Source organism: Lissotriton helveticus, assembly GCF_964261635.1.
Source record: "Lissotriton helveticus chromosome 1_1 unlocalized genomic scaffold, aLisHel1.1 SUPER_1_unloc_84, whole genome shotgun sequence".
Classification (NCBI taxonomy): domain Eukaryota; kingdom Metazoa; phylum Chordata; class Amphibia; order Caudata; family Salamandridae; genus Lissotriton; species Lissotriton helveticus.
The window spans coordinates 284,514-310,306 of NW_027611730.1; the positions used below are offsets into that span (position 1 = coordinate 284,514).

The 25,793-nt window shown below is 61.7% G+C and overlaps 1 protein-coding gene across 2 annotated transcripts in view; it reads right to left on the reverse strand.

Annotated features, from left to right (window-relative positions):
• Positions 1 to 8,276: 8,276 nt before the first annotated feature.
• The window catches only part of LOC144806550 (uncharacterized), a 365,216-nt gene continuing 347,699 nt past the window's right edge, over positions 8,277 to 25,793 (reverse strand). For both annotated transcript variants that reach the window (XM_078672888.1, XM_078672889.1), the window contains one exon: positions 8,277 to 9,753. In XM_078672888.1, the coding sequence (XP_078529014.1) occupies positions 9,446 to 9,753 (308 nt within the window). In that variant the 3' untranslated portion in view covers positions 8,277 to 9,445. The remainder of the gene's footprint in view (positions 9,754 to 25,793) is intronic.

Below are 25,793 nucleotides of genomic sequence, written 5' to 3' on the forward strand. Positions count from 1 at the left end.
GAGTGTGTCCTGTGTACAAATGCCACTTCTAGGACTTGGCATATTAATGTAAAATATGCCTGGCGTGTGATTGGCTGGAGCTGGCTGGTGAGCCTGGCTCCAGGAAGGCTGGATGGGTCTGCCCGGTGGTGAGTGTGAGATTAGCATGTTGATGGCTGGGGAGGAGTGTACCTGTGTCCTGAATGAGGCTGGGTTTTCCCCAGACAATGCTGGCTCCGCCCCCTGTGGTGCGACTGATGACCCTAGCCCTGCCAGTGAATGAAATGGGTGGTTGAGCAATCAAGAGTGCTCCAAAACCAGCTGCGACTGGTTTCTCCCCCACCCTGCACCCTTAGACAAAAGGAATGTGGTGTATAAAAATGGGGCTGTGTCCCCACAGAAATTGTTCTCTTCTAGGATCCTGAGGGGGCTGCTGCTGTGCTGGGCCAGAGGACCGCCACTTGGATTGTCTCCCTGCCTGGAGACCCAGTGAGCTGGCTCTGGGCCCAGCTTTGCCCCCCTGCCTTGCTGAAGGACTCCTGCTGGACCTTTATTTAACTTATAGCGCCTGGGAGCGCTTTGTTTTGGTTCTAGCGCTTAAGAGCGCTTTATTTGGATTGTAGCGCTTGGGAGCGCGTCAATTGCTGTGCAGGTGCCCACCCTGCTCGTGGTTACCCTGGCGAGTGCCCACCTCGCTTATATTCGAGTATTTTGTCCCCTGGCAGGTGCCCACCCTGCCAGGGACCTTGCCGCCATTTGTCGATTTTACTTCGAGGGAGCCCACCCCTCGGTAAATTGATCCCCGCCTACGAGTGCCTGAAACGGGCCGCCGCGCTGCCCGCGAAAACCCGGAAGTGGTAGGTCGGCCGGCCAATCCGAGCGCGGCCCGACGGAAGTCCCGCCCCTGCAGCCACGACCCGGAAGTCAGGCAGGCCGGGGGCAGGACAGAGAGGCAACGGGAAGCGGACGGGAGGCCAGTCCGCGCTCCGGTGAGGGGAGAAGGCAGTGTCTTTCCTTTCCCCCCCCCAGGCTCCCAAAGCGAGGGAGAGCCCAGGAGAGAGAGGGGAGAAGTGTGCAGAGAGCCCCGAGGAGCGGGAGCTCCCATGAAGCCGCCCGTGGACCGGAGCAGAGGCAGAGGAGCCGGTACTGGCTGGTGAATACAGCTGGGTCCGGTGCTGTGTTGGCGAGTCCCCGAAGGCTCAGGGGGCAGTTGTTTAGAGCCGGAGAGGCTCTACCTTGTCGGGGCACATTGTCGGTGCCCGCGCCCCCCCCCCCTCCGGTGTTCAGAGCCTGCGAGGCTCAGGGGCATTTTCTGTTTGTGAGCCACGAGGCTCTTGGGGGCATGGCTTGATGTTCTGAGCCCTGAGAGGCTCCTACAAAGCGGCAATTGTGGGTAAAGAGCCCAGAGAGGATCAAGGCGCCAGTGTTGAGGAGCCCGGAGAGGCTCTAGGGGGCATCACCTTGGTTTGTTTAGAGCCCAGCGAGGCTCAAAGGTGCCACATTCGTGTTTAGAGCCCAGAGAGGCTCAGGGGGACATTTTGTTTATTCAGAGCCTGCGAGGCTCCAACGTTGGCCCCAGCACCTTCACACAGCTGCCCAGCACTTCATGGGCAGGTGCCACGTTTAGGCCCCCTGACTTTGGACACAGGGCGTCCTAGCCCTAGAGAGGCCAGTTGGCCGAGGGACAGTCACAGGTGGTGACTAATATGAGTTTGGCTCAATTGTTCATTTTCTGCACCTCTGAATGTATTGTTAATGCATCATGTGTTTTCCTTCCTTGATACACCTCTGAATGTTTGTAGGCATCATGTGTTCTCCTGTGTTGCACCGCTGAATGTGTTGTTTATGCATCATGTGCCTTGTTCCTTACACCTCTGAATGTATGTTATGCATCATGTGTTATGTGCTTATACCCCTACAGGTATTGTGATACTTAGGTGGTTGTTCTTGCTAGTACAGGTGGTGCCAGTGAGGTCCTAGTTCCCTGCGTAACCTGTTCCTAAGGTGGTTAGGATTGCGTAGGTGGTACCTAACCTTTACCAGTAGTTACTGGTTGTGTGCTCTATGTTCTATTTTCTTGCTACAGTGATTTATTATTATATGTTCTAAGTGCTAATTCTACCTAGTGCTAAGTTCTAAAAGTGCTGATTCCTGACAGTGGTCCAGGTGGCCCTGTCTTGTACATATCCCCTGTAAATTCTGCCCGTGCCAGTTGGCACATTGTAAAGTGTGTGTTTTTATTTAATGTGTTTGGTGTAATACAAAGGCTATTTTTATATATAACCTTGTGTGGAGTTTCCTTTGTGGTGGGCCTTGGGTGTTGTTGCTGGGGTGCATGCGCAAATACTTAACTCACATCGCCTCCAAGTTTAGCCTTGCTGCTCGCTCCACGTTACCTAGAGGGTGAGCAGGGGTTATCTTGGCGTGTAACTCCCTTGCCCTGACTTAGGAGTGGTGGTCTCTGACTGACTTTGGCGCGAGCCCTGGCCAGCCAGGGATCCCATTTCTAACAGGCATGGAGAGGCCTGTCCAGGGGGGGCAGGGGGGAGCCGGGCGTTGAGGGCATGGAGAGTGTTAGACGGGGACCCTGAGGGTCGGCCGGATACCGAGGGAGAGATCCCCGAGGGGGACCGTCTCCGGCGATCGTACAGACAAGTACCCTCCCTCCCCACAAACAGGCACCACACCAAGTCGAGTTCAAGGCTTTATATAAGGTTCTTAAGGCAAGGATATCAGCGATACAGGATAACTTGGACCCGGGGGTCCTCTCACTTCTAGTCTTTGTAGGGAAAGGGGGTAGCGGGACAGTCTTGGTACCGGATCGGCACAGGTTGGGGTAAAAGGCGAGCTCACAATCCTCGAGCTGGAGTGTCTGTGGATCGGGCCGCGGCGGCGCCAGCAGGCCAAGATGATAGTCTCTCAAAGCAGAGGGCCGCGGCAGCGCCAGCAGGCCAAGACGATGGTTTCACGAGGCAGAGGGCCGCGGCAGCGCCAGCAGGCCAAGACGATGGTTTCACGAGGCAGAGGGCCGCGGCAGCGCCAGCAGGCCAAGACGATGGTTTCACGAGGCAGAGGGCCGCGGCAGCGCCAGCAGGCCAAGACGATGGTTTCACGAGGCAGAGGGCCGCGGCAGCGCCAGCAGGCCACGACGATGGTTTCACGAGGCAGAGGGCCGCGGCAGCGCCAGCAGGCCAAGTCACGGATGAGTTCTTCTCGGGTCTCTCGACTCCAGGATACAACTGCCTTCCTGGTCTGGTCCTGCCCCAGTTATAGGTCTGGTCCCCTTTGATGTCCGGACCCTCGCGCCTGGGGGCCGGGAGGTCCGGGATGAGGGAGTCCAGACACCCAGCAGGGGGGTGGAGCCAGCGCCCAGGCGGCCTGGGGGGATCGACACCTGGCGGAGGAGAGCCGTTGACGATTCCTTCTCCCATTGACTCGCCAAGTGGTCACTCTGCCTCCTGGGGGGAGGTTGGTGCCTCGATGTCGGGCCCGGCCGGGCCCAGGGTGAGGGTCGAGTTGAGGCCACGCGGCCTCGTGCTGCAGTGCCCCAAGATGGCGGCCGGGTCGATGTCGTGGGGTAGATGGTGACCCGGGCCAGCTGGGTCCGGAGCTGGTGTCTTGTAGTGGAGGGATTGCAGGGTACTTCGGGTGGTCGTTGGGGGACTCTGGCTGGGGATGCAGGGAGAGCCAGGGTCCTGGTCCCATTGCGAGGAGGGGGTACAGCTCGAACATGCGGCCTGTCCAACATGCGTCCCCCCCAGCTGAAGGCGGGGAGAGTCAGCCATCTTCCTGGGGACTCTCCTCGCTGAGGCGGAAAAAGCGTGACAGGCCGTCGGCGTTGGCGTGGTCCTGGCCTGGACGATGTTCCACTGTGAAGTCCATCCCCTGCAGGGAGATGGACCAGCGCAACAGCTTCGGGTTCTCCCCCCGCATTTGCATCAGCCACTGCAGGGGTCGGTGGTCTGTTTGCACCCGGAAGTGGGTGCCGAAGAGGTATGGCCGGAGCTTCTTGAGTGCCCAGACTACGGCGAAGGCCTCCCTCTCAATGGTGCTCCAGCGCTGTTCTCGGGGCAAGAGGCGTCTGCTGATGAAGACCACCGGATGGTCGACCCCTTCGGTGTTGAGTTGGGAGAGGACGGCCCCCACACCATGATCGGAGGCGTCCGTCTGCACAATGAATTCCCGGCTGTAGTCGGGAGCCTGGAGCACGGGGGCCGTGCACATGGCGGTCTTTAGCTTCTCAAAGGCTGATTGGCAGCCCGGGGTCCAGTTGACGGTTTTGGGGCTCTTTTTGGAGGTGAGCTCTGTGAGGGGCCCCACGATGCTGCCATAGTCCTTCACGAACCGCCGGTAGTATCCGGTGAGCCCCAGGAAGGCCCGGACCTCCGTTTGACTCGTAGGGGGTTGCCAGGCCTGGATGGCAGCAATCTTGAGTTGGAGAGGGGCCACCAGCCCGCTTCCCACTTGGTGTCCCAGGTAGGTCACGGACCCTTGGCCAACTTGGCACTTGCTGGCCTTGATGGTGAGCCCGGCTTGCTGGAGGGCGTGTAGAACCTCCCGCAGGTGGCGGAGGTGGTCGGTCCACTGGTGGCTGTACACAGCAATGTCGTCCAGGTAGGCGGCGCTGAAGTCTTCCAGGCCCGCCAGTACCTGGTTTACCAGCCGTTGGAACGTTGCCGGGGCATTTTTCATGCCGAAGGGCATGACTTTAAAGTGGTAGTGCCCGTCTGGGGTAGAGAAGGCGGATCGTTCTTGGGCCCTAGGGGTGAGGCCGATCTGCCAGTAGCCCGCTGTTAGGTCGAAGATGCTCAGGTAGCGGGCGGCCCCCATCCGGTCAATTAGCTCGTCTGCCCGGGGGATGGGATGAGCGTCGGTCCGGGTAACTGCGTTCAGCCCTCGATAGTCCACGCAGAACCGGAGCTCAGGGGCAACGCCCGGGGCAGCTGCCTTGGGAACCAGGACGACTGGGCTCGCCCAGGGACTGTCTGAGGGTTCGATCACTCCTAGGGTCAGCATCTTGGACACCTCGGTCTGGATGCAGGCTCGTACCCGGTCTGGTACGCGGTATGCTCGGTGTCGAATAGGAGGGCTGTCCCCGGTGTCCACATCGTGGAGGCACCAGGGGGTGACTCCGGGGGTGAGGGAGAACAGGGAGGCGAACTGCCTCAGGAGCGTTTGGCAGTCTTGGCGTTGCTCCGGGGACAGGGCCTCGGAGAGCTGGACCCCTTCCACTGAGCCATCCTGCGCGAAGGCCCTCAGTAAGTCCGGAAGGGGTTCGGAGTCTTCTTCGGTCCCAGTATCGGTAGCCATTAGGAGGCTGAGTTCGGATCGCACAAAATGGGGTTTGAGCCTGTTGGCATGGAGGACCCGTAGGGGGTTCCGGGCAGTCTCCATGTCGATTAAATAGGTGACGGGCCCCTTGCGTTCGATCACCTTGAAGGGCCCGGACCATCTGTCTTGGAGTGCACAGGGTTCAACCGGGGACATCACCCAGACCTGTTGTCCCGGTTCGAACTCAATGGAGGACGCGTGCTGATCGTACCACCTCTTCATGTCCTCCTGACTGGCCTCGAGATTGGCTTTGGCGGAGTCTCGGAACCGCCGGGTCTGGTTGCGGAGAGCCAGGAGATACCGGTAGACGTCCGGGGGAGTTTTCTGGGGAGGCTGCTCCCAACCTTCCTTGACTAGGCTGAGGGGGCCCCGGACGGGGTGTCCGTACAGTAGTTCAAAGGGGCTGAAGCCGAGGGACTTCTGCGGGACCTCCCGATAGGCAAACAGGAGGCATGGCAGCAGTACGTCCCACTGGCGTCGAAGGGGTTCTTCTAGACCCATAATCATCCCCTTGAGGGTGCGGTTGAATCTCTCGACCAGTCCGTTTCCTTGCGGGTGATAGGGGGTCGTGAATTTGTAGGTGACCCCGCATTGCTGCCAGAGGGACTTCATATATCTGGAGATAAAGTTCGTGCCCCTGTCACTGACGACCTCCCGGGGGAACCCTACCCGGGAGAAGATCCCCATCAGGGCCCGGCCCACCACGGGGGCCGTCACAGTCCGAAGAGGGATGGCCTCGGGATAGCGGGTGGCGTGGTCTACCAGGACCAGGATGAATCGGTGTCCTTGGGCTGTTCGAGGGTCGAGGGGCCCCACAATGTCTATTCCCACTCGTTCAAACGGGGTGGTGACGACAGGAAAGGGTTGTAATGGTGCTTTGATTTTTCGGCCACTTTTTCCGCTGGCCTGGCAGGTGGGGCAGGCCTTGCAGTGGTTGGCGACATCCTTCCGCATGTGGGGCCAGAAAAAATGGGTCACCAGGCGGTCGTAGGTTTTATCCTGCCCCAGGTGTCCGGCAAGGGGGACATCGTGGGCTAAGTTCAGGAGGAAGTCTCGGAAGCGAAGGGGCACCACCAGCACCCGACTGGCCCCTAGTTCTGCAATTTTCTGCTCGCTGTAGAGCAGGTCTTGGTCCCAGTAGATCCAGTGGGCCCCCGAGGTATCCCCGGTGCTCTGGGCCAGGGCTTGCTGCCGGAGTCCTTCGAGAGAAGGACAGGTTTTTTGCTCGGCCCGGAATTGTTCCTGCGTGGGGCCTCCCTCCTGCCGCCATTGTGCCAGGTCAGGGACGTCCCGAAGCTGGTCGGGTCCTTCTTCGGTTTGCAAGGGAAGGGCTTCTGGGGCGGCCTCCTCTGGGATGAGCGCGGGAGGAGGTTCTGGCCACTCGGGCTCTTCTGGGCTGGGGACCGCGCGGGCGGTCATGGATCGGGTCGTGACGCAGACCCATTCGGGGAGGCCAAGCATCCCCAGGTGCTCCCTCCGTTCGACAGCTGCCCAGGGAGAGCTTTCAAGGTCGTTTCCTAGGAGGCAGTCCACGGGGGCATCATCGCGGACAGTTACTTTTAACATCCCTGTTACTCCTCCCCACTCGAAGGGGACGCAGGCCATGTGGCATAGGCTTTCGGAGTTGTCGGCTGATCGAACAGGGCAAAGAATGTTCGGCAAGATTTGGTCTGGAGTGACGAGGTGGCGTCGGACCGCCGTTACACTGGCCCCGGTGTCGCGGAGGGCTTCCGCCCGGCGGCCATTGATGTTGACCCATTGACCGTACTTCTGTGTGTTGGCGGGAAGGGGGGCCCGCGGAATCATGTCTCTCTCCCCTAAGCAGACCAGTGCCATGGCGGCGGGTGCCCATTCAGAAGGATCGGTCTCGTACTCCTCTTGGTCTTCCGGGATTAATTCTTCCCCTAGGGCCGCCGCTGCAACTTGGCGGGGAGTAGTGTTCTGATTCTTTGGGCAGTTGGGATCATTGGCGTAGTGGCCGGGTCGCTGGCACCTGTGGCACGTAATGTTGGCCCGGAAACCGGCCCGGACGGCAGGGCTTCCCCGGCCAACCGGGGTCGAGGGGTTTCTGGGGGGTGACGAGGGGCCGGAGTCTCTCCCCCGACCCTGACTTCCTCCTCCCCCTCGGGGGCGATACGATCTGGATACTTCGCTGGGTGCGCTCCGGCCAACTCGGGTGCTTTCCCATCGGTCGGCTTCGGCGGCGAGTTGTCAAGGGTCGGTTAGCTTGCTGTCCAGGAGGTGTTGCCGGAGCTCCACGAAGCAGTTGTTCGACAGGTGTTCCCATACGATAAGGTCAAAGAGTTGGTCGTAGGTGGTTACTTTGTTGCCCTTGATCCACCCCTCGAAGGCTCGGCTAAAAAAGTTCACGTACTCCACCCAAGTTGTACCCGGAATCCGTTTGCAGTCGCGGAACCGTTGGCGGTACATCTCGGGTGTGAGCCCGTATCGAGTGAGGAGGGCGGCCTTCATGTGGTCGTAGGAGGTCATCAGCTGGTCCGGGAGTTGCAGCAGGGCGTCCCGCCCTTCGTTGACAAACCTCCCCCATAATCCGGCTCCCCAATCGCTTCGGGGAATCCGGTGGGAGGTCATTGCCACCTCATAGGCTTTAAACCACTGCTGGATATCATCGTTCTTGTGGTATTCCCGGATGACATCTTTGGGGATGTGAACCTTGGGTTCGGTCGAGGCAGACGGGGTCGGTCGTTCGGGGAGCCCGAGGTCTTTATTCTGTTTCTGAATCTCCAGTGCTTTGAGATTGCGCTCATGTTCGTATTCTAGTCTCTTTTCCTCTAGCTCCCTCTGTCTTTGCTTGTCTTCCCGCTCTTCTCTGAGTCGTAAGTGTTCCAGGGTTATTTTTTGTTCTGCCAGCTTGAGTTCCCCATCCAAGCGAAGTCGGGCAAGTTCTAATTCGTGGAGTCTGGTTTTTTCTCTTTCTCGGATCTCTTCCAGGGAGAGATCCGTTCTTTCTTTAGTTGGTGCGGGGCTCGTTTCGGTTGTTTGTGTTCGGGGTACGGCCGTACCCGTTTCTGCCCAAGCTTCTAGGGCTCGTTTGAAGTCTTCCTTTGTGCTAAGACCTGTGGTTGGAAGTCCAAGTTCTATGCAATATTGCTTCAGTTCCCGGTGGTTGTAGTCTTCCAACTTTTCCATCTGAAATCTTTCCGTTGTTCCGCTCTCTATTGACATGGTTGTTGTGTGTGGTGGGGCGAGTGACTTTCTGTACGATTATGCGTAGGTTCGGATCCCGTCGCTGGCCACCAATGTTAGACGGGGACCCTGAGGGTCGGCCGGATACCGAGGGAGAGATCCCCGAGGGGGACCGTCTCCGGCGATCGTACAGACAAGTACCCTCCCTCCCCACAAACAGGCACCACACCAAGTCGAGTTCAAGGCTTTATATAAGGTTCTTAAGGCAAGGATATCAGCGATACAGGATAACTTGGACCCGGGGGTCCTCTCACTTCTAGTCTTTGTAGGGAAAGGGGGTAGCGGGACAGTCTTGGTACCGGATCGGCACAGGTTGGGGTAAAAGGCGAGCTCACAATCCTCGAGCTGGAGTGTCTGTGGATCGGGCCGCGGCGGCGCCAGCAGGCCAAGATGATAGTCTCTCAAAGCAGAGGGCCGCGGCAGCGCCAGCAGGCCAAGACGATGGTTTCACGAGGCAGAGGGCCGCGGCAGCGCCAGCAGGCCAAGACGATGGTTTCACGAGGCAGAGGGCCGCGGCAGCGCCAGCAGGCCAAGACGATGGTTTCACGAGGCAGAGGGCCGCGGCAGCGCCAGCAGGCCAAGACGATGGTTTCACGAGGCAGAGGGCCGCGGCAGCGCCAGCAGGCCACGACGATGGTTTCACGAGGCAGAGGGCCGCGGCAGCGCCAGCAGGCCAAGTCACGGATGAGTTCTTCTCGGGTCTCTCGACTCCAGGATACAACTGCCTTCCTGGTCTGGTCCTGCCCCAGTTATAGGTCTGGTCCCCTTTGATGTCCGGACCCTCGCGCCTGGGGGCCGGGAGGTCCGGGATGAGGGAGTCCAGACACCCAGCAGGGGGGTGGAGCCAGCGCCCAGGCGGCCTGGGGTGATCGACACCTGGCGGAGGAGAGCCGTTGACGATTCCTTCTCCCATTGACTCGCCAAGTGGTCACTCTGCCTCCTGGGGGGAGGTTGGTGCCTCGATGTCGGGCCCGGCCGGGCCCAGGGTGAGGGTCGAGTTGAGGCCACGCGGCCTCGTGCTGCAGTGCCCCAAGATGGCGGCCGGGTCGATGTCGTGGGGTAGATGGTGACCCGGGCCAGCTGGGTCCGGAGCTGGTGTCTTGTAGTGGAGGGATTGCAGGGTACTTCGGGTGGTCGTTGGGGGACTCTGGCTGGGGATGCAGGGAGAGCCAGGGTCCTGGTCCCATTGCGAGGAGGGGGTACAGCTCGAACATGCGGCCTGTCCAACAGAGAGGCCTGTCCAGAGGGGGCCGGAGGGAGCCGGGCATTGAGGGCATGGAGAGGCCTGTCCAGAGGGGCAGGAGGGAGCCAGGCATTGAGGGCATGGAGAGGCCTGTCCAGGGGGGGCAGGAGGGAGCAGAGCGTTGAGGGCATGGAGAGACCTGTCCAGGGGGGGGCAGGAGGGAGCCGGGCGTTGAGGGCATGGAGAGGCCTGTCCAGGGGAGGAGCCGGGCGTTGAGGGTATGGCGAGGCCTGTCCAGGGGGACAGGGGGAGTTGAGTGTTGAGGGCATGGAGAGGCCTGTCCAGGGGGGGCAGGAGGGAGCCGCGCGTTGAGGGCATGGTGAGGCCTGTCCAGGGGGGGCAGGAGGGAGCAGAGCATTCAGGTCATGGAGAGGCCTGTCCAGGGGGGGCAGGGGGGGCGTTGAGGGCATGGAGAGGCCTGTCCAGGGGAGCAGGAGGGAGCTGGCGTTGAGGGCATGGAGAGGCTTGTCCAGGGGGGAAGGGGGGAGCCGGGCGTTGAGGGCATGGAGAGGCCTGTCCAGGGGGGGCAGGAGGGAGCCGGGCATTGAGGGCATGGAGAGGCCTGTGCAGGGAGGGCAGGGGGGAATCAGGCGTTGAGGGCATGGAGAGGCCTGTCTAGGGGGGGCAGGAGAGTGCCGGGCGTTGAGGGCATGGAGAGGCCTGTCCAGGGGGGGTAGAGGGGGGCCGAGCATTGAGGGCATGGAGAGGCCTGTCCAGGGGGGGCAGGGGGAGCCAAGCGTTGAAGGCATGGAGAGGCCTGTCCAGGGGGGCAGGAGGGAGCAGAGCGTTGAGGGCATGGAGAGGCCTGTCCAGGGGGGCAGGAGGGAGCCCGGCATTGAGGGCATGGAGAGGCCTGTCCATGGGGGTCAGGAGGGAGCTGGGCGTTGAGGGCATAGAGAGGCCTGTCCGGGGGGGAGCCAGGTGTTGAGGGCATGGAGAGGGCTATCCAGGGCGGGCAGGAGGGAGCAGAGCATTGAGGGCATGGAGAAACCTGTCCAGGGGGGGGAGCCGGGCGTTGAGGGCATGGAGAGGCCTGTCCAGGGGGGGAGCCGGGCGTTGAGGGCATGGAGAGGCCTGTCCAGGGGGACAGGGGGAGCTGAGCATTGAGGGCATGGAGAGGCCTGTCCAGGGGGGGCAGGGGGAGCCGAGCGTTGAGGACATGGAGAAACCTGTCCAGGGGGGCAGGAGGGAGCCGGGCGTTGAGGGCATGGAGAGGCCTGTCCGGGGGGGGCAGGACGGAGCCGAGCATTGAGGGCATGGAGAGGCCTGTCCAGGGGGGGCACCAGGGAGCCAGGCGTTGGGGGCATGGAGAGGCCTGTCCAGGGGGGGCAGGGGGGAGCCAGGCGTTGAGGGCATGGAGAGGCCTGTCCAGGGGGGGCAGGAGGGAGACGGGTGTTGAGGGCATGGAGAGGCCTGTCCAGGGGGGGCAGGAGGGAGCCGGGCGTTGAGGGCATGGAGAGGCCTTTCCAGGGGGGCAGGAGGGAGCCGGGCGTTGAGGGCATGGAGAGGCCTGTCCAGGCGGGCAGGAGGGAGCAGAGCGTTGAGGGCATAGAGAGGCCTATCCAGGGGGGGTAGGGGGGACCCGAGCATTGAGGGCATGGAGAGGCCTGTCCAGGGGGGGCAGGAGGGAGCTGAGCGTTGAGGACATGGAGAGGCCTGTCCAGGGGGTGCAGGGGGGAGCCGAGCATTGAGGGCATGGAGAGGCCTGTCCAGGGGGTGCAAGAGGGAGCTGAGCCTTGAGGGCATGGAGAGGCCTGTCCAGGGGGGCAAGGGGAGCAAGCATTGAGGACATGGAGAGGCCTGTCCAGGGGGGCAGGAGGGAGCCGGGCATTGAGGGCATGGAGAGGCCTGTCCGGGGAGGGCAGGAGGGAGCCGAGCATTGAGGGCATGGAGAGACCTGTCCAGGGGGGGCAGGGGGGGCCAAGCATTGAGGGCATGGAGAGGCCTGTCCAGGGGGGCAGGGGGAGCCGAGCGTTGAGGGCATGGAGAGGCCTGTCCAGGGGGGGCAGGGGGAGTCGAGCTTTGAGGGCATGGAGAGGTCTGTCCAGGGGGGATGGGGGGGCGTTGAGGGCATGGAGAGGCCTGTCCAGGGGGGCAGGAGGGAGCTGGCGTTGAGGGCATGGAGAGGCTTGTCCAGGGGGGCAGGGGGGAGCCGGGCATTGAGGGCACAGAGATGCATGTCCAGGTGGGCAGGAGGGAGTCAGGCGCTGAGGGCATGGAGAGGCCTGTCTAGGGGGGGCAGGAGGGAGCCGGGCGTTGAGGGCATAGAGAGGCCTGTCCAGGGGGGGCAGGAGGGAGCTGGGCGTTGAGGGCATAGAGAGGCCTGTCCGGGGGGGAGCCGGGCGTTGAGGGCATGGAGAGGCCTGTCCAGGGGGGACAGGAGGGTGCAAAGCATTGAGGGCATGGAGAGGCCTGTCCAGGGGGGGCAGGAGGGAGCCGGGCGTTGAGGGCATGGAGAGGCATGTCCAGAAGGGGCAGGAGGTAGCAGAGTGTTGAGGACATGGCGAGGCCTGTCCAGGGGGGAAGCCGGGCATTGAGGGCATGGAGAGGCCTGTCCAGGGGGGGCAGGAGGGAGCCGGGCATGGAGAGGCCTCTCCAGGGGGGGCCAGAAGGGAGTCGGGCGTTGAGGGCATGGAGAGGCCTGTCCAGGGGGGCAGTGGGAGCCGAGCATTGAGGGCATGGAGAGGCCTGTCCTGGGGGGGCAGGAGGGAGCCGGGCGTTGAGGGCATGGAGAGGCCTGTCCAGGGGGGGCAGGGGGAGCCGAGCGTTGAGGGCATGGAGAGGCCTGTCCAGGGGGGGCAGGAGGGAGCCGGGCACTGAGGGCATGGAGAGGCCTGTCCAGGGGGGGCAGGAGGGAGCCGCGCGTTGAGGGCATGGAGAGGCCTGTCCAGGTGGGGCAGGAGGGATCCGAGTGTTGAGGGCATGGAGAGGCCTGTCCAGGGGGGCAGGGAGGGCATTGAGGGCATGGAGAGGCCTGTCCAGGGGGGCAGGAGGGAGCCGGCATTGAGGGCATGGAGAGGCCTGTCCAGGGGGGGCAGGGGGGAGCCAGGCGTTGAGGGCATGGAGAGGCCTGTCCAGGGGGGGCAGGAGAGAGCCGGGCGTTGAGGGCATGGAGAGGCCTGTCCAGGGGGGCAGGGGGAGCCGAGTGTTGAGGGCATGGAGAGGCCTGTCCAGGGGGGCAGGAGGGAGCAAACCGTTGAGGGCATGGAGAGGCCTGTCCAGGGGGAGGGGGAAGCCGAGCATTGAGGGCATGGAGAGGCCTGTCCAGGGGGGGCAGGAGGGAACCGAGCGCTGAGGGCATGGAGAGGCCTGTCCAGGGGGGGTAGAGGGGGGCCGAGCATTGAGGGCATGGAGAGGCCTATCCAGGGGGGGCAGGGGGAGCCAAGCGTTGAAGGCATGGAGAGGCCTGTCCAGGGGGGCTGGAGGGAGCAGAGCGTTGAGGGCATGGAGAGGCCTGTCCAGGGGGGCAGGAGGGAGCCCGGCATTGAGGGCATGGAGAGGCCTGTCCATGGGGGTCAGGAGGGAGCTGGGCGTTGAGGGCATAGAGAGGCCTGTCCGGGGGGGAGCCAGGTGTTGAGGGCATGGAGAGGGCTATCCAGGGCGGGCAGGAGGGAGCAGAGCATTGAGGGCATGGAGAAACCTGTCCAGGGGGGGGAGCCGGGCGTTGAGGGCATGGAGAGGCCTGTCCAGGGGGGGAGCCGGGCGTTGAGGGCATGGAGAGGCCTGTCCAGGGGGACAGGGGGAGCTGAGCGTTGAGGGCATGGAGAGGCCTGTCCAGGGGGGGCAGGGGGAGCCGAGCGTTGAGGACATGGAGAAACCTGTCCAGGGGGGCAGGAGGGAGCCGGGCGTTGAGGGCATGGAGAGGCCTGTCCGGGGGGGGCAGGACGGAGCCGAGCATTGAGGGCATGGAGAGGCCTGTCCAGGGGGGGCACCAGGGAGCCAGGCGTTGGGGGCATGGAGAGGCCTGTCCAGGGGGGGCAGGGGGGAGCCAGGCGTTGAGGGCATGGAGAGGCCTGTCCAGGGGGGGCAGGAGGGAGACGGGTGTTGAGGGCATGGAGAGGCCTGTCCAGGGGGGGCAGGAGGGAGCCGGGCGTTGAGGGCATGGAGAGGCCTTTCCAGGGGGGCAGGAGGGAGCCGGGCGTTGAGGGCATGGAGAGGCCTGTCCAGGGGGGCAGGAGGGAGCAGAGCGTTGAGGGCATAGAGAGGCCTATCCAGGGGGGGTAGGGGGGACCCGAGCATTGAGGGCATGGAGAGGCCTGTCCAGGGGGGGCAGGAGGGAGCTGAGCGTTGAGGACATGGAGAGGCCTGTCCAGGGGGTGCAGGGGGGAGCCGAGCATTGAGGGCATGGAGAGGCCTGTCCAGGGGGTGCAAGAGGGAGCTGAGCCTTGAGGGCATGGAGAGGCCTGTCCAGGGGGGCAAGGGGAGCAAGCATTGAGGACATGGAGAGGCCTGTCCAGGGGGGCAGGAGGGAGCCGGGCATTGAGGGCATGGAGAGGCCTGTCCGGGGAGGGCAGGAGGGAGCCGAGCATTGAGGGCATGGAGAGACCTGTCCAGGGGGGGCAGGGGGGGCCAAGCATTGAGGGCATGGAGAGGCCTGTCCAGGGGGGCAGGGGGAGCCGAGCGTTGAGGGCATGGAGAGGCCTGTCCAGGGGGGGCAGGGGGAGTCGAGCTTTGAGGGCATGGAGAGGTCTGTCCAGGGGGGATGGGGGGGCGTTGAGGGCATGGAGAGGCCTGTCCAGGGGGGCAGGAGGGAGCTGGCGTTGAGGGCATGGAGAGGCTTGTCCAGGGGGGCAGGGGGGAGCCGGGCATTGAGGGCACAGAGATGCATGTCCAGGTGGGCAGGAGGGAGTCAGGCGCTGAGGGCATGGAGAGGCCTGTCTAGGGGGGGCAGGAGGGAGCCGGGCGTTGAGGGCATAGAGAGGCCTGTCCAGGGGGGGCAGGAGGGAGCTGGGCGTTGAGGGCATAGAGAGGCCTGTCCGGGGGGGAGCCGGGCGTTGAGGGCATGGAGAGGCCTGTCCAGGGGGGACAGGAGGGTGCAAAGCATTGAGGGCATGGAGAGGCCTGTCCAGGGGGGGCAGGAGGGAGCCGGGCGTTGAGGGCATGGAGAGACATGTCCAGAAGGGGCAGGAGGTAGCAGAGTGTTGAGGACATGGCGAGGCCTGTCCAGGGGGGAAGCCGGGCATTGAGGGCATGGAGAGGCCTGTCCAGGGGGGGCAGGAGGGAGCCGGGCATGGAGAGGCCTCTCCAGGGGGGGCCAGAAGGGAGTCGGGCGTTGAGGGCATGGAGAGGCCTGTCCAGGGGGGCAGTGGGAGCCGAGCATTGAGGGCATGGAGAGGCCTGTCCTGGGGGGGCAGGAGGGAGCCGGGCGTTGAGGGCATGGAGAGGCCTGTCCAGGGGGGGCAGGGGGAGCCGAGCGTTGAGGGCATGGAGAGGCCTGTCCAGGGGGGGCAGGAGGGAGCCGGGCACTGAGGGCATGGAGAGGCCTGTCCAGGGGGGGCAGGAGGGAGCCGCGCGTTGAGGGCATGGAGAGGCCTGTCCAGGTGGGGCAGGAGGGATCCGAGTGTTGAGGGCATGGAGAGGCCTGTCCAGGGGGGCAGGGAGGGCATTGAGGGCATGGAGAGGCCTGTCCAGGGGGGCAGGAGGGAGCCGGCATTGAGGGCATGGAGAGGCCTGTCCAGGGGGGGCAGGGGGGAGCCAGGCGTTGAGGGCATGGAGAGGCCTGTCCAGGGGGGGCAGGAGAGAGCCGGGCGTTGAGGGCATGGAGAGGCCTGTCCAGGGGGGCAGGGGGAGCCGAGCGTTGAGGGCATGGAGAGGCCTGTCCAGGGGGCAGGAGGGAGCAGAGCGTTGAGGGCATGGAGAGGCCTGTCCAGGGGGAGGGGGAAGCCGAGCATTGAGGGCATGGAGAGGCCTGTCCAGGGGGGCAGGAGGGAGCCAAGCGCTGAGGGCATGGAGATGCCTGTCCAGGGGGGGTAGGAGGGAGCCAGGCATTGAGGGCATGGAGAGACCTGTCCAGGGGGTGCAGGAGGGAGACGAGCATTGAGGGGATGGAGAGGCCTGTCCAGGGGGTGCAAGAGGGAGCCGGGCGTTGAGGGCATGGAGAGGCCTGTCCAGGGTGGGCAGGGGGGAGCTGAACGTTAAGGTCATGGAGAGGCCTGTCCAGGGGGGGCAGGAGGGAGCCGGGCGTTAGGGCATGGAGAGGCCTGTCCAGGGGGGCAGGGGGGAGCCGGGTATTGAGGGCATGGAGAGGCCTGTCCAGGGGGGCAGGAGGGAGCCGGGCATTGAGGGCATGGAGAGGCCTGTCCAAGGGGGCAGGAGGAAGCCGGGCATTGAGGGCATGGAGAGGCCTGTCCAGGGGGGCAGGAGGGAGCTGGGCGTTGAGGGCATAGAGAGGCCTGTCCGGGGGGCAGGAGGGAGAGAGCGTTGAGGGCATGGAGAGGCCTGTCCAGGGGGGGCAGGAGGGAGCCGGGCATGGAGAGGCCTCTCCAGGGGGGGCAGGGGGAGCCGGGCGTTGAGGGAATGGAGAGGCCTGTCCAGGGGGGGAGCCGGGCATTGAGGGCATGGAGAGGCCTGTCCAGGGGAGGCAGGAGGGAGCCAGGCATTGAGGGCATGGAGATACCTGTCCAAGGGGTGCAGGAGGGAGACGAGCATTGAGGGGATGGAGAGGCCTGTCCAGGGGGTGCAAGAGGGAGCCGGGCGTTGAGGGCATGGAGAGGCCTGTCCAGGGGGGCAGGAGGGAGCCGGCATTGAGGGCATGGAGAGGCCTGTCCAGGGGGGGCAGGGGGGAGCCAGGCGTTGAGGGCATGGAGAGGCCTGTCCAGGGGGGGCAGGAGAGAGCCGGGCGTTGAGGGCATGGAGAGGCCTGTCCAGGGGGGCAGGGGGAGCCGAGCGTTGAGGGCATGGAGAGGCCTGTCCAGGGGGCAGGAGGGAGCAGAGCATTGAGGGCATGGAGAGGCCTGTCCAGGGGGAGGGGGAAGCCGAGCATGGAGGGCATGGAGAGGCCTGTCCAGGGGGGCAGGAGGGAGCCGAGCGCTGAGGACATGGAGATGCCTGTCCAGGGGGGGGTAGGAGGGAGCCAGGCATTGAGGGCATGGAGAGACCTGTCCAGGGGGTGCAGGAGGGAGATGAGCATTGAGGGGATGGAGAGGCCTGTCCAGGGGGTGCAAGAGGGAGCCGGGCGTTGAGGGCATGGAGAGGCCTGTCCAGGGTGGGCAGGGGGGAGATGAACGTTAAGGTCATGGAGAGGGCTGTCCAGGGGGGCAGGAGGGAGCCGGGCGTTAAGGGCATGGAGAGGCCTGTCCAGGGGGGGCAGAGGGGAGCCGGGTATTGAGGGCATGGAGAGGCCTGTCCAGGGGGGCAGGAGGGAGCCGGGCATTGAGGGCATGGAGAGGCCTGTCCAGGGGGGCAGGAGGAAGCCGGGCATTGAGGGCATGGAGAGGCCTGTCCAGGGGGGCAGGAGGGAGCTGGGCGTTGAGGGCATAGAGAGGCCTGTCCGGGGGGCAGGAGGGAGAGAGCGTTGAGGGCATGGAGAGGCCTGTCCAGGGGGGGCAGGAGGGAGCCGGGCATGGAGAGGCCTCTCCAGGAGGGGCAGGGGGAGCCGGGCGTTGAGGGAATGGAGAGGCCTGTCCAGGGGGGGAGCTGGGCATTGAGGGCATGGAGAGGCCTGTCCAGGGGGGCAGGAGGGAGCCAGGCATTGAGGGCATGGAGAGACCTGTCCAGGGGGTGCAGGAGGGAGACGAGCATTGAGGGGATGGAGAGGCCTGTCCAGGGGGTGCAAGAGGGAGCCGGGCGTTGAGGGCATGGAGAGGCCTGTCCAGGGTGGGCAGGGGGGAGCTGAACGTTAAGGTCATGGAGAGGCCTGTCTAGGGGGGGCAGGAGGGAGCCGGGCGTTAAGGGCATGGAGAGGCCTGTCCAGGGGTGGCAGGGGGAGCCAGGTATTGAGGGCATGGAGAGGCCTGTCCAGGGGGGCAGGAGGGAGCCGGGCATTGAGGGCATGGAGAGGCCTGTCCGGGGGGCAGGAGGGAGAGAGCATTGAGGGCATGGAGAGTCCTGTCCAGGGGGGGCAGGAGGGAGCCGGGCATGGAGAGGCCTCTCCAGGGGGGGCAGGGGGAGTCGGGCGTTGAGGGAATGGAGAGGCCTGTCCAGGGGGGGAGCCGGGCATTGAGGGCATGGAGAGGCCTGTCCAGGGGGGCAGGAGGGAGAGAGCGTTGAGGGCATGGAGAGGCCTGTCCAGGGGGCTAGGGGGGAGCCGGGCATTGAGGGCATGGAGAGGCCTGTCCAGGGGCAGGGGGAGCCGAGCATTGAGGGCATGGAGGGGCCTGTCCGGGGGGGCAGGAGGGAGCCGGGCATTGAGGGCATTGAGAGGCCTCTCCAGGGGGGTCAGGGGGAGCCGAGCATTGAGGGCATGGAGGGGCCTGTCCAGGGGGGGCAGGAGGGAGCCGGGCATTGAGGGCATTGAGAGGCCTCTCCAGGGGGGGCAGGGGGGAGCCGAGTGTTGAGGGCATAGTGAGGCCTGTCCAGGGGGGGCAGGAGGGAGCCGAGCACTGAGGGCATGGAGAGGCCTGTCTAGGGGGGGCAGGAGGGAGCCGGGCGTTGAGGGCATAGAGAGGCCTGTCCAGGGCGGGCAGGAGGGTGCAAAGCGTTGAGGGCATAGAGAGGCCTGTCCGGAGGAAGCCGGGCGTTGAGGGCATAGAGAGGCCTGTCCAGGGCGGGCAGGAGGGTGCAAAGCGTTGAGGGCATAGAGAGGCCTGTCCGGAGGAAGCCGGGCGTTGAGGGCATGGAGAGGCCTGTCCAGAGGGGGCAGGAGGTAGCCGAGCGTTGAGTAATGGAGAGGCCTGTCCAGGGGGGGCAGGAGGGAGCCGGGCACAGAGGGCATGGAGAGGCCTGTCCAGGGGGGGGCAGGAGGGAGCCACACGTTTAGGGCATGGAGAGGCCTGTCCAGGTGGGGCAGGAGGGAGCCGAGTGTTGAGGGCATGGAGAGGCCTCTCCAGGGGGGCTAGGGGGGAGCCGGGCATTGATGGCATGGAGAGGCCTGTCCAGGGGCAGGGGGAGCCGAGCATTGAGGGCATTGAGGGGCCTGTCCAGGGGGGGCAGGAGGGAGCCGGGCATTGAGGGCATTGAGAGGCCTCTCCAGGGGGGGCAGGGGGAGCCGAGCATTGAGGGCATGGAGGGGCCTGTCCAGGGGGGGCAGGAGGGAGCCGGGCATTGAGGGCATTGAGAGGCCTCTCCAGGGGGGGCAGGGGGGAGCCGAGTGTTGAGGGCATAGTGAGGCCTGTCCAGGGGGGGCAGGAGGGAGCCGAGCACTGAGGGCATGGAGAGGCCTGTCTAGGGGGGGCAGGAGGGAGCCGGGCGTTGAGGGCATAGAGAGGCCTGTCCAGGGGGGGCAGGAGGGTGCAAAGCGTTGAGGGCATAGAGAGGCCTGTCCGGAGGAAGCCGGGCGTTGAGGGCATGGAGAGGCCTGTTCAGGGGGGGCAGGAGGGAGCCGGGCGTTGAGGGCATGGAGAGGCCTGTCCAGAGGGGGCAGGAGGTAGCCGAGCGTTGAGTAATGGAGAGGCCTGTCCAGGGGGGGGCAGGAGGGAGCCGGGCACAGAGGGCATGGAGAGGCCTGTCCAGGGGGGGCAGGAGGGAGCCACACGTTTAGGGCATGGAGAGGCCTGTCCAGGGGAAGGGGGAAGCCGAGCATTGAGGGCATGGAGAGGCCTGTCCAGGGCGGGCAGTAGGGAGCCGAGCGCTGAGGGCATGGAGATGCCTGTCCAGGGGGGCAGGAGGGAGCCGGGTGTTGAGGGCATGGAGAGACCTGTCAAGGGGGTGCAGGAGGGAGCCGGGCGTTGAGGGCATGATGAGGCCTGTCCAGGGTGGGCAGGGGGGAGCTGAGCGTTAAGGGCATGGAGAGGTCTGTCCAGGGGGGGCAGGAGGGAGCCGGGTGTTGAGGGCATGGAGCGGCCTGTCCAGGGGGGGCAGGGGGAGCCGGGCATGGAGAGGCCTGTCCAGGGGGGCAGGAGGGAGCCGGGCATTGAGGGCATGGAGAGGCCTGTCCAGGGTGGCAGGAGGGAGCCGGGCATTGAGGGCATGGAGAGGCCTGTCCAGGGGGGGCAGGAGGGTGCTGGGCATTGAGGGCATAGAGAGGCCTGTCCGGGGGGGGGAGCCGGGCGTTGAGGGCATAGAGAGGCCTGTCCAGGGGGGGCAGGAGGGAGTAGAGCGTTGAGGGCATGGAGGGACCTGTCCAGGGGGGGCAGGAGGGAGCGGGGCGTTGAGGGCATGGAGAGGCCTGTCCAGGGGGGGAGACGGGCGTTGAGGGCATGGCGAGGCCTGTCCAGGGGGGGCAGGAGGGAGCAGAGGGTTGAGCGCATGGAGAGGCCTGTCCAGGGGGGGGAGCCGGGCGTTGAGGGCAAGGAGAGGCCTGTCCAGGGGGGGCAGGAGGGAGAGAGCATTGAGGGCATGGAGAGGCCTGTCCAGGGGGGGCAGGAGGAAGCCGGGCATGGAGAGGCCTCTCCAGGGGGGGCAGGGGGGAGCCGGGCGTTGAGGGCATGGAGAGGCCTGTCCAGGGGCGGGAGCCGGGCATTGAGGGCTTGGAGAGGCCTGTCCAGGGGGGCAGGAGGGAGAGAGCATTGAGGGCATGGAGAGGCCTGTCCAGGGGGGGCAGGAGGGAGCCGGGCATGGAGAGGCCTCTCCAGTGGGGGTAGGGGGGGCTCGGCGTTGAGGGCATAGAGAGGCCTGTCCAGTGGGCAGGGGGAGCCGAGCATTGAACTCATTGGACTTGAACTCATCGTCCACCATGGCACCGACCACAATGGCGCAAGCGGAAACGTAGGCATGTTTAGAGCCATGCGCAACCTGCGCCGAACCATCAGTGTAAATGATACAATGGAAATCCTCCAACGGCCGCATCGCTAAAGGAGCAGGATGAACAAACTCATACTGTAAATACTCCTGCGACCGTAAAGCGGCGTCAAAAATAAACGTGACATCCTGGGATGTCAAGGATGTAGCCCACTGAATCCACCGAGGGTGCAAAGCTTTAGAATTCGGTACACTGGCTTTCGTGACCGCCTCCAAGGCAGGACACGGGGTAACAACCAACATGCGCTTTCCCTGCGACAGGGCACGTTCTTTAAGAATTGCCATCTGCACAGCCGTTAAAACTTTCTCCACAGTGGAAAAACGCAGTTCAGCCGAAGTGTATAAGTGTGACTTGTAAGCAATAGGTACAGTATCCCCTTCATTAAAAGTCAGGTACGTGAAACCCACCGTCCCAGGGATAATTCTTATCACCAGGTTGGTCTGGTTATCACGAGTCTGTAAGTAGTCAGAAGCGAGCAAATCAGCCTGCAAAGACTGCAGAATGGCTGAATGCTCAGGCAGCCAGCATGATTTGGAAAAAGATGGTTGTACCAAGGCATATAAAGGCTTGATACGCTGGGCATATTCCGGAATGTATGTCCTCCCGAAATTTAAAAAACCCAGTAAAGACTGTAATTTTTTCAGTGTTGTCGGAGAGCGCAACTGCGCGCATTTCTCCAGGAAGTGAGGAGCCAACCCCTTTCCTTCGTGGTTAAGTTCATAACCCAGAAACAACACTGTGTACTCCGCAATGTGTGATTTTGCAAAGTTAAACTTGTAACCCATGTCTGCAAAGTTACAAATTATGCTATTTACTCGACACAGATGCACCCAAAGTTCGTCGTCTGTGAGATAAATGTCATCCACATACGAACATGCAACTGGATCGAAGCTCTCCAAAAGAGAGACTATGCGGGCGGAAAACACTCCAGGACTATTCTTATATCCCATAGGGAGTCGTTTAAACATTTTTTGTACGCCGCCGCACGTAAAACTGGTCCATTGGGAACTTAGACCATCTAATCTATGTGCATAAAAACCATTGGAAATGTCAAGCGTGGTTTTGAACCGTTTACGCTCAAGACTATTCACTAGGGCAGAGCCGTGAGTATTCTGTACCGCACAGTTACGGCAATGCGAGTTCAAATGCCGGTAATCCAAAACCAGACGATATGAACCGTCCGGCTTGTTAACAGTAAAAAGGGGATTATTCATTGGTGACACACACGTTTCAATTACACCTTGATATTCCAATTGTTCAAGGATAGCCGCGACCGAAGCTTTAGCTTCACGCCGTATGGGATACTGGGGTTGTGGCTGCGGCTGTGACCGTAAAGGAATCTCATGGCTAGGGGACAATTTATCCCAGCCACACTGATTTCGGTACACAGCCGGCGCAAGCGCCAGAGCCCACTCTTCTGCAAAATGCAGCGCTTCCACTCTCGATACAGTGTGCGCGAAACTGGGGAGGATCACCTCCTCCCCTCGCGGAGCTGCGAGAACAAAAGGTGGGGGCCAGTCAGCCTCCGAAAGCAAAATGTCATACGGAGACGAAAGATTTTCCCAAAATACCCCTTTTACAGTTCGCTGCATGTCACCCTCAATTAACAGGACAATTTCAAAAAGTCTTTCAGGGGGAGCAACATGTGTATCAGCCGTTTCAATCACAATAAAAGTTTCAGTCGCTGTCACCTTCAACAGTGGACGGAGGGCCTCTCTCACTATGGTAATCTCCGCCGCGCTGTCCAGCAAGGTCAGAGCCCACGTCAGATTCCGAAGCCGCGTTCTCACTATCTGGGGCATATCGATGCGCCGTTAAGGCTGCGACTTTCTTCTTGGCAAACTGCGGTCTCTTTGGCGTAGAGTCGTCCCGCTGATCCCCTTCACTTCGCGTGCGGGGCTGGCCACGTCCTTGCTGGCCACCCCTGCCCCTGCCGCCCCCTCCACCACCGGTTGACGGAGCCGATGAGTCCTGAAAGGAACGAGGAGAGCGTTGGTCAGAAGCCTGAAATCTCTCAGGCGATTTAATCGTCGCGTGATCGCGCAAATCATAAACTCGATCTGACTGCGCAGGCTGCGAAGGCGCAGGACCAGAAACCTGTGTCTGCTGTTGTTGTTGCTTACCCTGATTCTGCTTTTTAGGCCAATTTTGTTTTTTGGACTTGGGTTGTCCACCCGTTTCCGAAGACTGTCCCTGGGGCTGCTTCTTCTCTTTTTCAGAAAAAGCCTTTAAACCCTTAGAAGTGCGGCCAACCATTTTATAAGCCGCCACAATAATTCTTGCCAGCTGACGGGGTTTCTCGGCATCGGGAATTAACGCCAGAGCATTGGCCACCTGAAAGTTCACTGCATCCCCCTTGACATTCGCAAGGATAAGACCGCAAACCGTCTCAAACGAGCCGCTCAGGCGCATACCTAATTCAACCGCCGACTCCGGTCCGTGATCATCCTGAACACGTTTAAGGACCGCAGAAAGGTTTGACACAGACGGGGTGCCATAGCACCTCGAGTAAACCGCTGCAAAAGTCTTACCCCAAGTTTCACAGTCAGCAAGTTCAGGGGCTAAATCTTTCGGTAAACTAAGCGTAAGAATCCGGTGTTTTTCACCCGGAGTCGTATTAGGAAACACAGCCTCCAGCTGGTCGAATTTCTCGGCAAGCCAGTAAGGAAAATCATCCTTATCCTGGGGCTTCTTGCCCATAACGGAATTCACCAAGACAGGACTGATTTTCAAACCAGCCTGTTCCGCTCGAAGCTGCGCACCTGCGGGGGCTGCGCCATGAACATTACGACCAATGTAATGAACCAGCGCCCTAATCACTCCAACCGCGACTTCATGAAGACGCCGCAGCTCAGCTACACTGCAAGTAGCGCGATTAGGGTGAGGAGTAAATCTACCCAAAGCGGGCCAATTTGTGCCCGGAATGGACAAAGGACCTAACCTCGGAGCCGTTAAAGAATGGGGTAGGGCGCCACCAAACCAAACTCCGTGCTGCCAAGCATCGATAGGTACTTCCAGTGCCCTGTACGGAGCATAAGCCACCGGTACAGCCGAGGCAGTGTATGAATGGAAGACACCCGAATTAGCGTCCACTTCCGGAAATGTCACCCAGGAATAAAACAATTCGTACGGGTACGCATGTTCCGCACTCACCACTAGAACCACAGCCAAGCCTTCCACAGGGACATTATATGCCCGCAAGTGGTCGCGAACCGCGACGCGGCTATGCTGCGGTATGTCCACGGCCATGGTAGCACAGGAAGAGAAAAAAAAGACAAAGAACACTTTGTAGCACAACTGGGTAGTAATTCAAAGAAACCGTTTGTAGAAGAATTCAAGCTTCAAAAGACCCATTTAAAAAATAGGTAGGTTTTTCCGACACCACCGTTTACCGGAAACGGTAATGAAGGTGTCAAGGTTTGAATGATATACTACTCGAGTGTCATGTTTAAGGCCAACAACGTACGGGCGCCATGTAGCAGGGTTTCCGTTCTCTCACAGAACTGTGCATAGAGATCTAGAACCTCAGTGAGTTAGGATGATCCAAAACTCATCTCAGTGTCAGAAATCCCCTTACCTAGCTAGCTACAGTGTCTCATGGGTCATTATGGAATGATCCATGTCTTAGACAAACCAGAACATGAACTTTAGAATACCTCAGGAATCGTGGAACACATGAACACTCTTTCGTTATATAATCATTTCAAACCAAAACTGAGAGTCAAAGAACACAAGTGCAAGTTTGAAATATTTATTATTCAATGCAAAGTTCTCAAACGCAGTATCTTGTATAATACCAAAATGCAGATTATAAAAATCAGAGTCAGCAGCATAGTCACTAATCCATAGTAAGCAAAAGGTGATAGCATGTTACAATGCAAACTCTATATAAATCTGTATCACCTATATTTCGCGCACCCTATTTAGCATATTATTTTATATCTAAGAAGGTCTCATTCGGGCTTTAGCAGGGCGAACCCATACCTCTAAATGTCAGTAGGAGTAGATCACATCAACAGCTACCGGCTCTCTGCATGGGAAGCATCAAGTGTGTCGTTCATTCCGTGTAACTCTATCTTAAACCCGCGTAGAGCCCAAAATGTTGGCAGCAACATTATTTGTGTTATGTCTAATGTGGTGCGAGGATCAGGCCTTCCAGCAACCTTGTGTTAGGTTAATCTTAGACTGTTCAGCTCTCAGTGTGCAGACAGTTGTACCAAGTGTACCAGGCAAAGCTGATAACATAGAAATAATATATTATTCCAAATAAACCACCTCACCGCCTCTGGGGTGAAAGCGACAACAACAAGTAGGTGTCGTGTGCAAAACTGAAGCCAAAGGAAAAACGGCTGTTTAAACATGTAATACACTCATGCTAACTTAACGCAATATATGTAACGAAGTATCCATATGACAGTCCCTCACGAACCGCCGGTAGTAGCCTGTGAGCCCCAAGAAGGCGCGGACCTTGGTCTGGGTGATGGGGGGCTGCCAGGACTGGATGGCAGCGATCTTGAGTTGAAGAGGGGCCACCAGACCGCTTCCCACCTGGTGTCCGAGATAGGTCACGGACCCCTGACCAATTTGGCATTTGCTGGCCTTGATCGTGAGGCCGGCTCGTTGGAGGGCCTGCAGGACCTCTCGGAGGTGGTGGAGGTGGTCGGACCAGTGGCGGCTGTACACAGCGATATCGTCCAGGTAGGCGGCACTGAATTCCTCGAGTCCCGCCAGGACCTGGTTCACTAGTCGCTGAAAAGTAGCTGGGGCATTCTTCATGCCGAATGGCATGACCTTGAAGTGGTAGTGGCCATCAGGGGTGGAAAAGGCGGATCGTTCTTGGGCCCGGGGTGTGAGACCGATCTGCCAGTAGCCCGCTGTCAGGTCGAAGATGCTGAGGTAGCGGGCAGCTCCCATGCGGTCGATCAGTTCATCCGCTCGGGGGATGGGATGTGCGTCGGTTCTGGTGACAGCGTTCAAGCCCCGGTAGTCGACGCAGAATCGGAGCTCGGGAGTGGTGCCGGGGGCGGCAGCTTTGGGGACCAGTACCACTGGGCTGGCCCAGGGGCTGTCTGAGGGCTCGATGACCCCGAGCGTGAGCATCTTGGACACCTCCTCTTGGATGCAGGCCCGTACCCGATCTGGTACGCGGTAGGCCCGATGGCGGATAGGGGGACTGTCTCCAGTGTCCACGTCGTG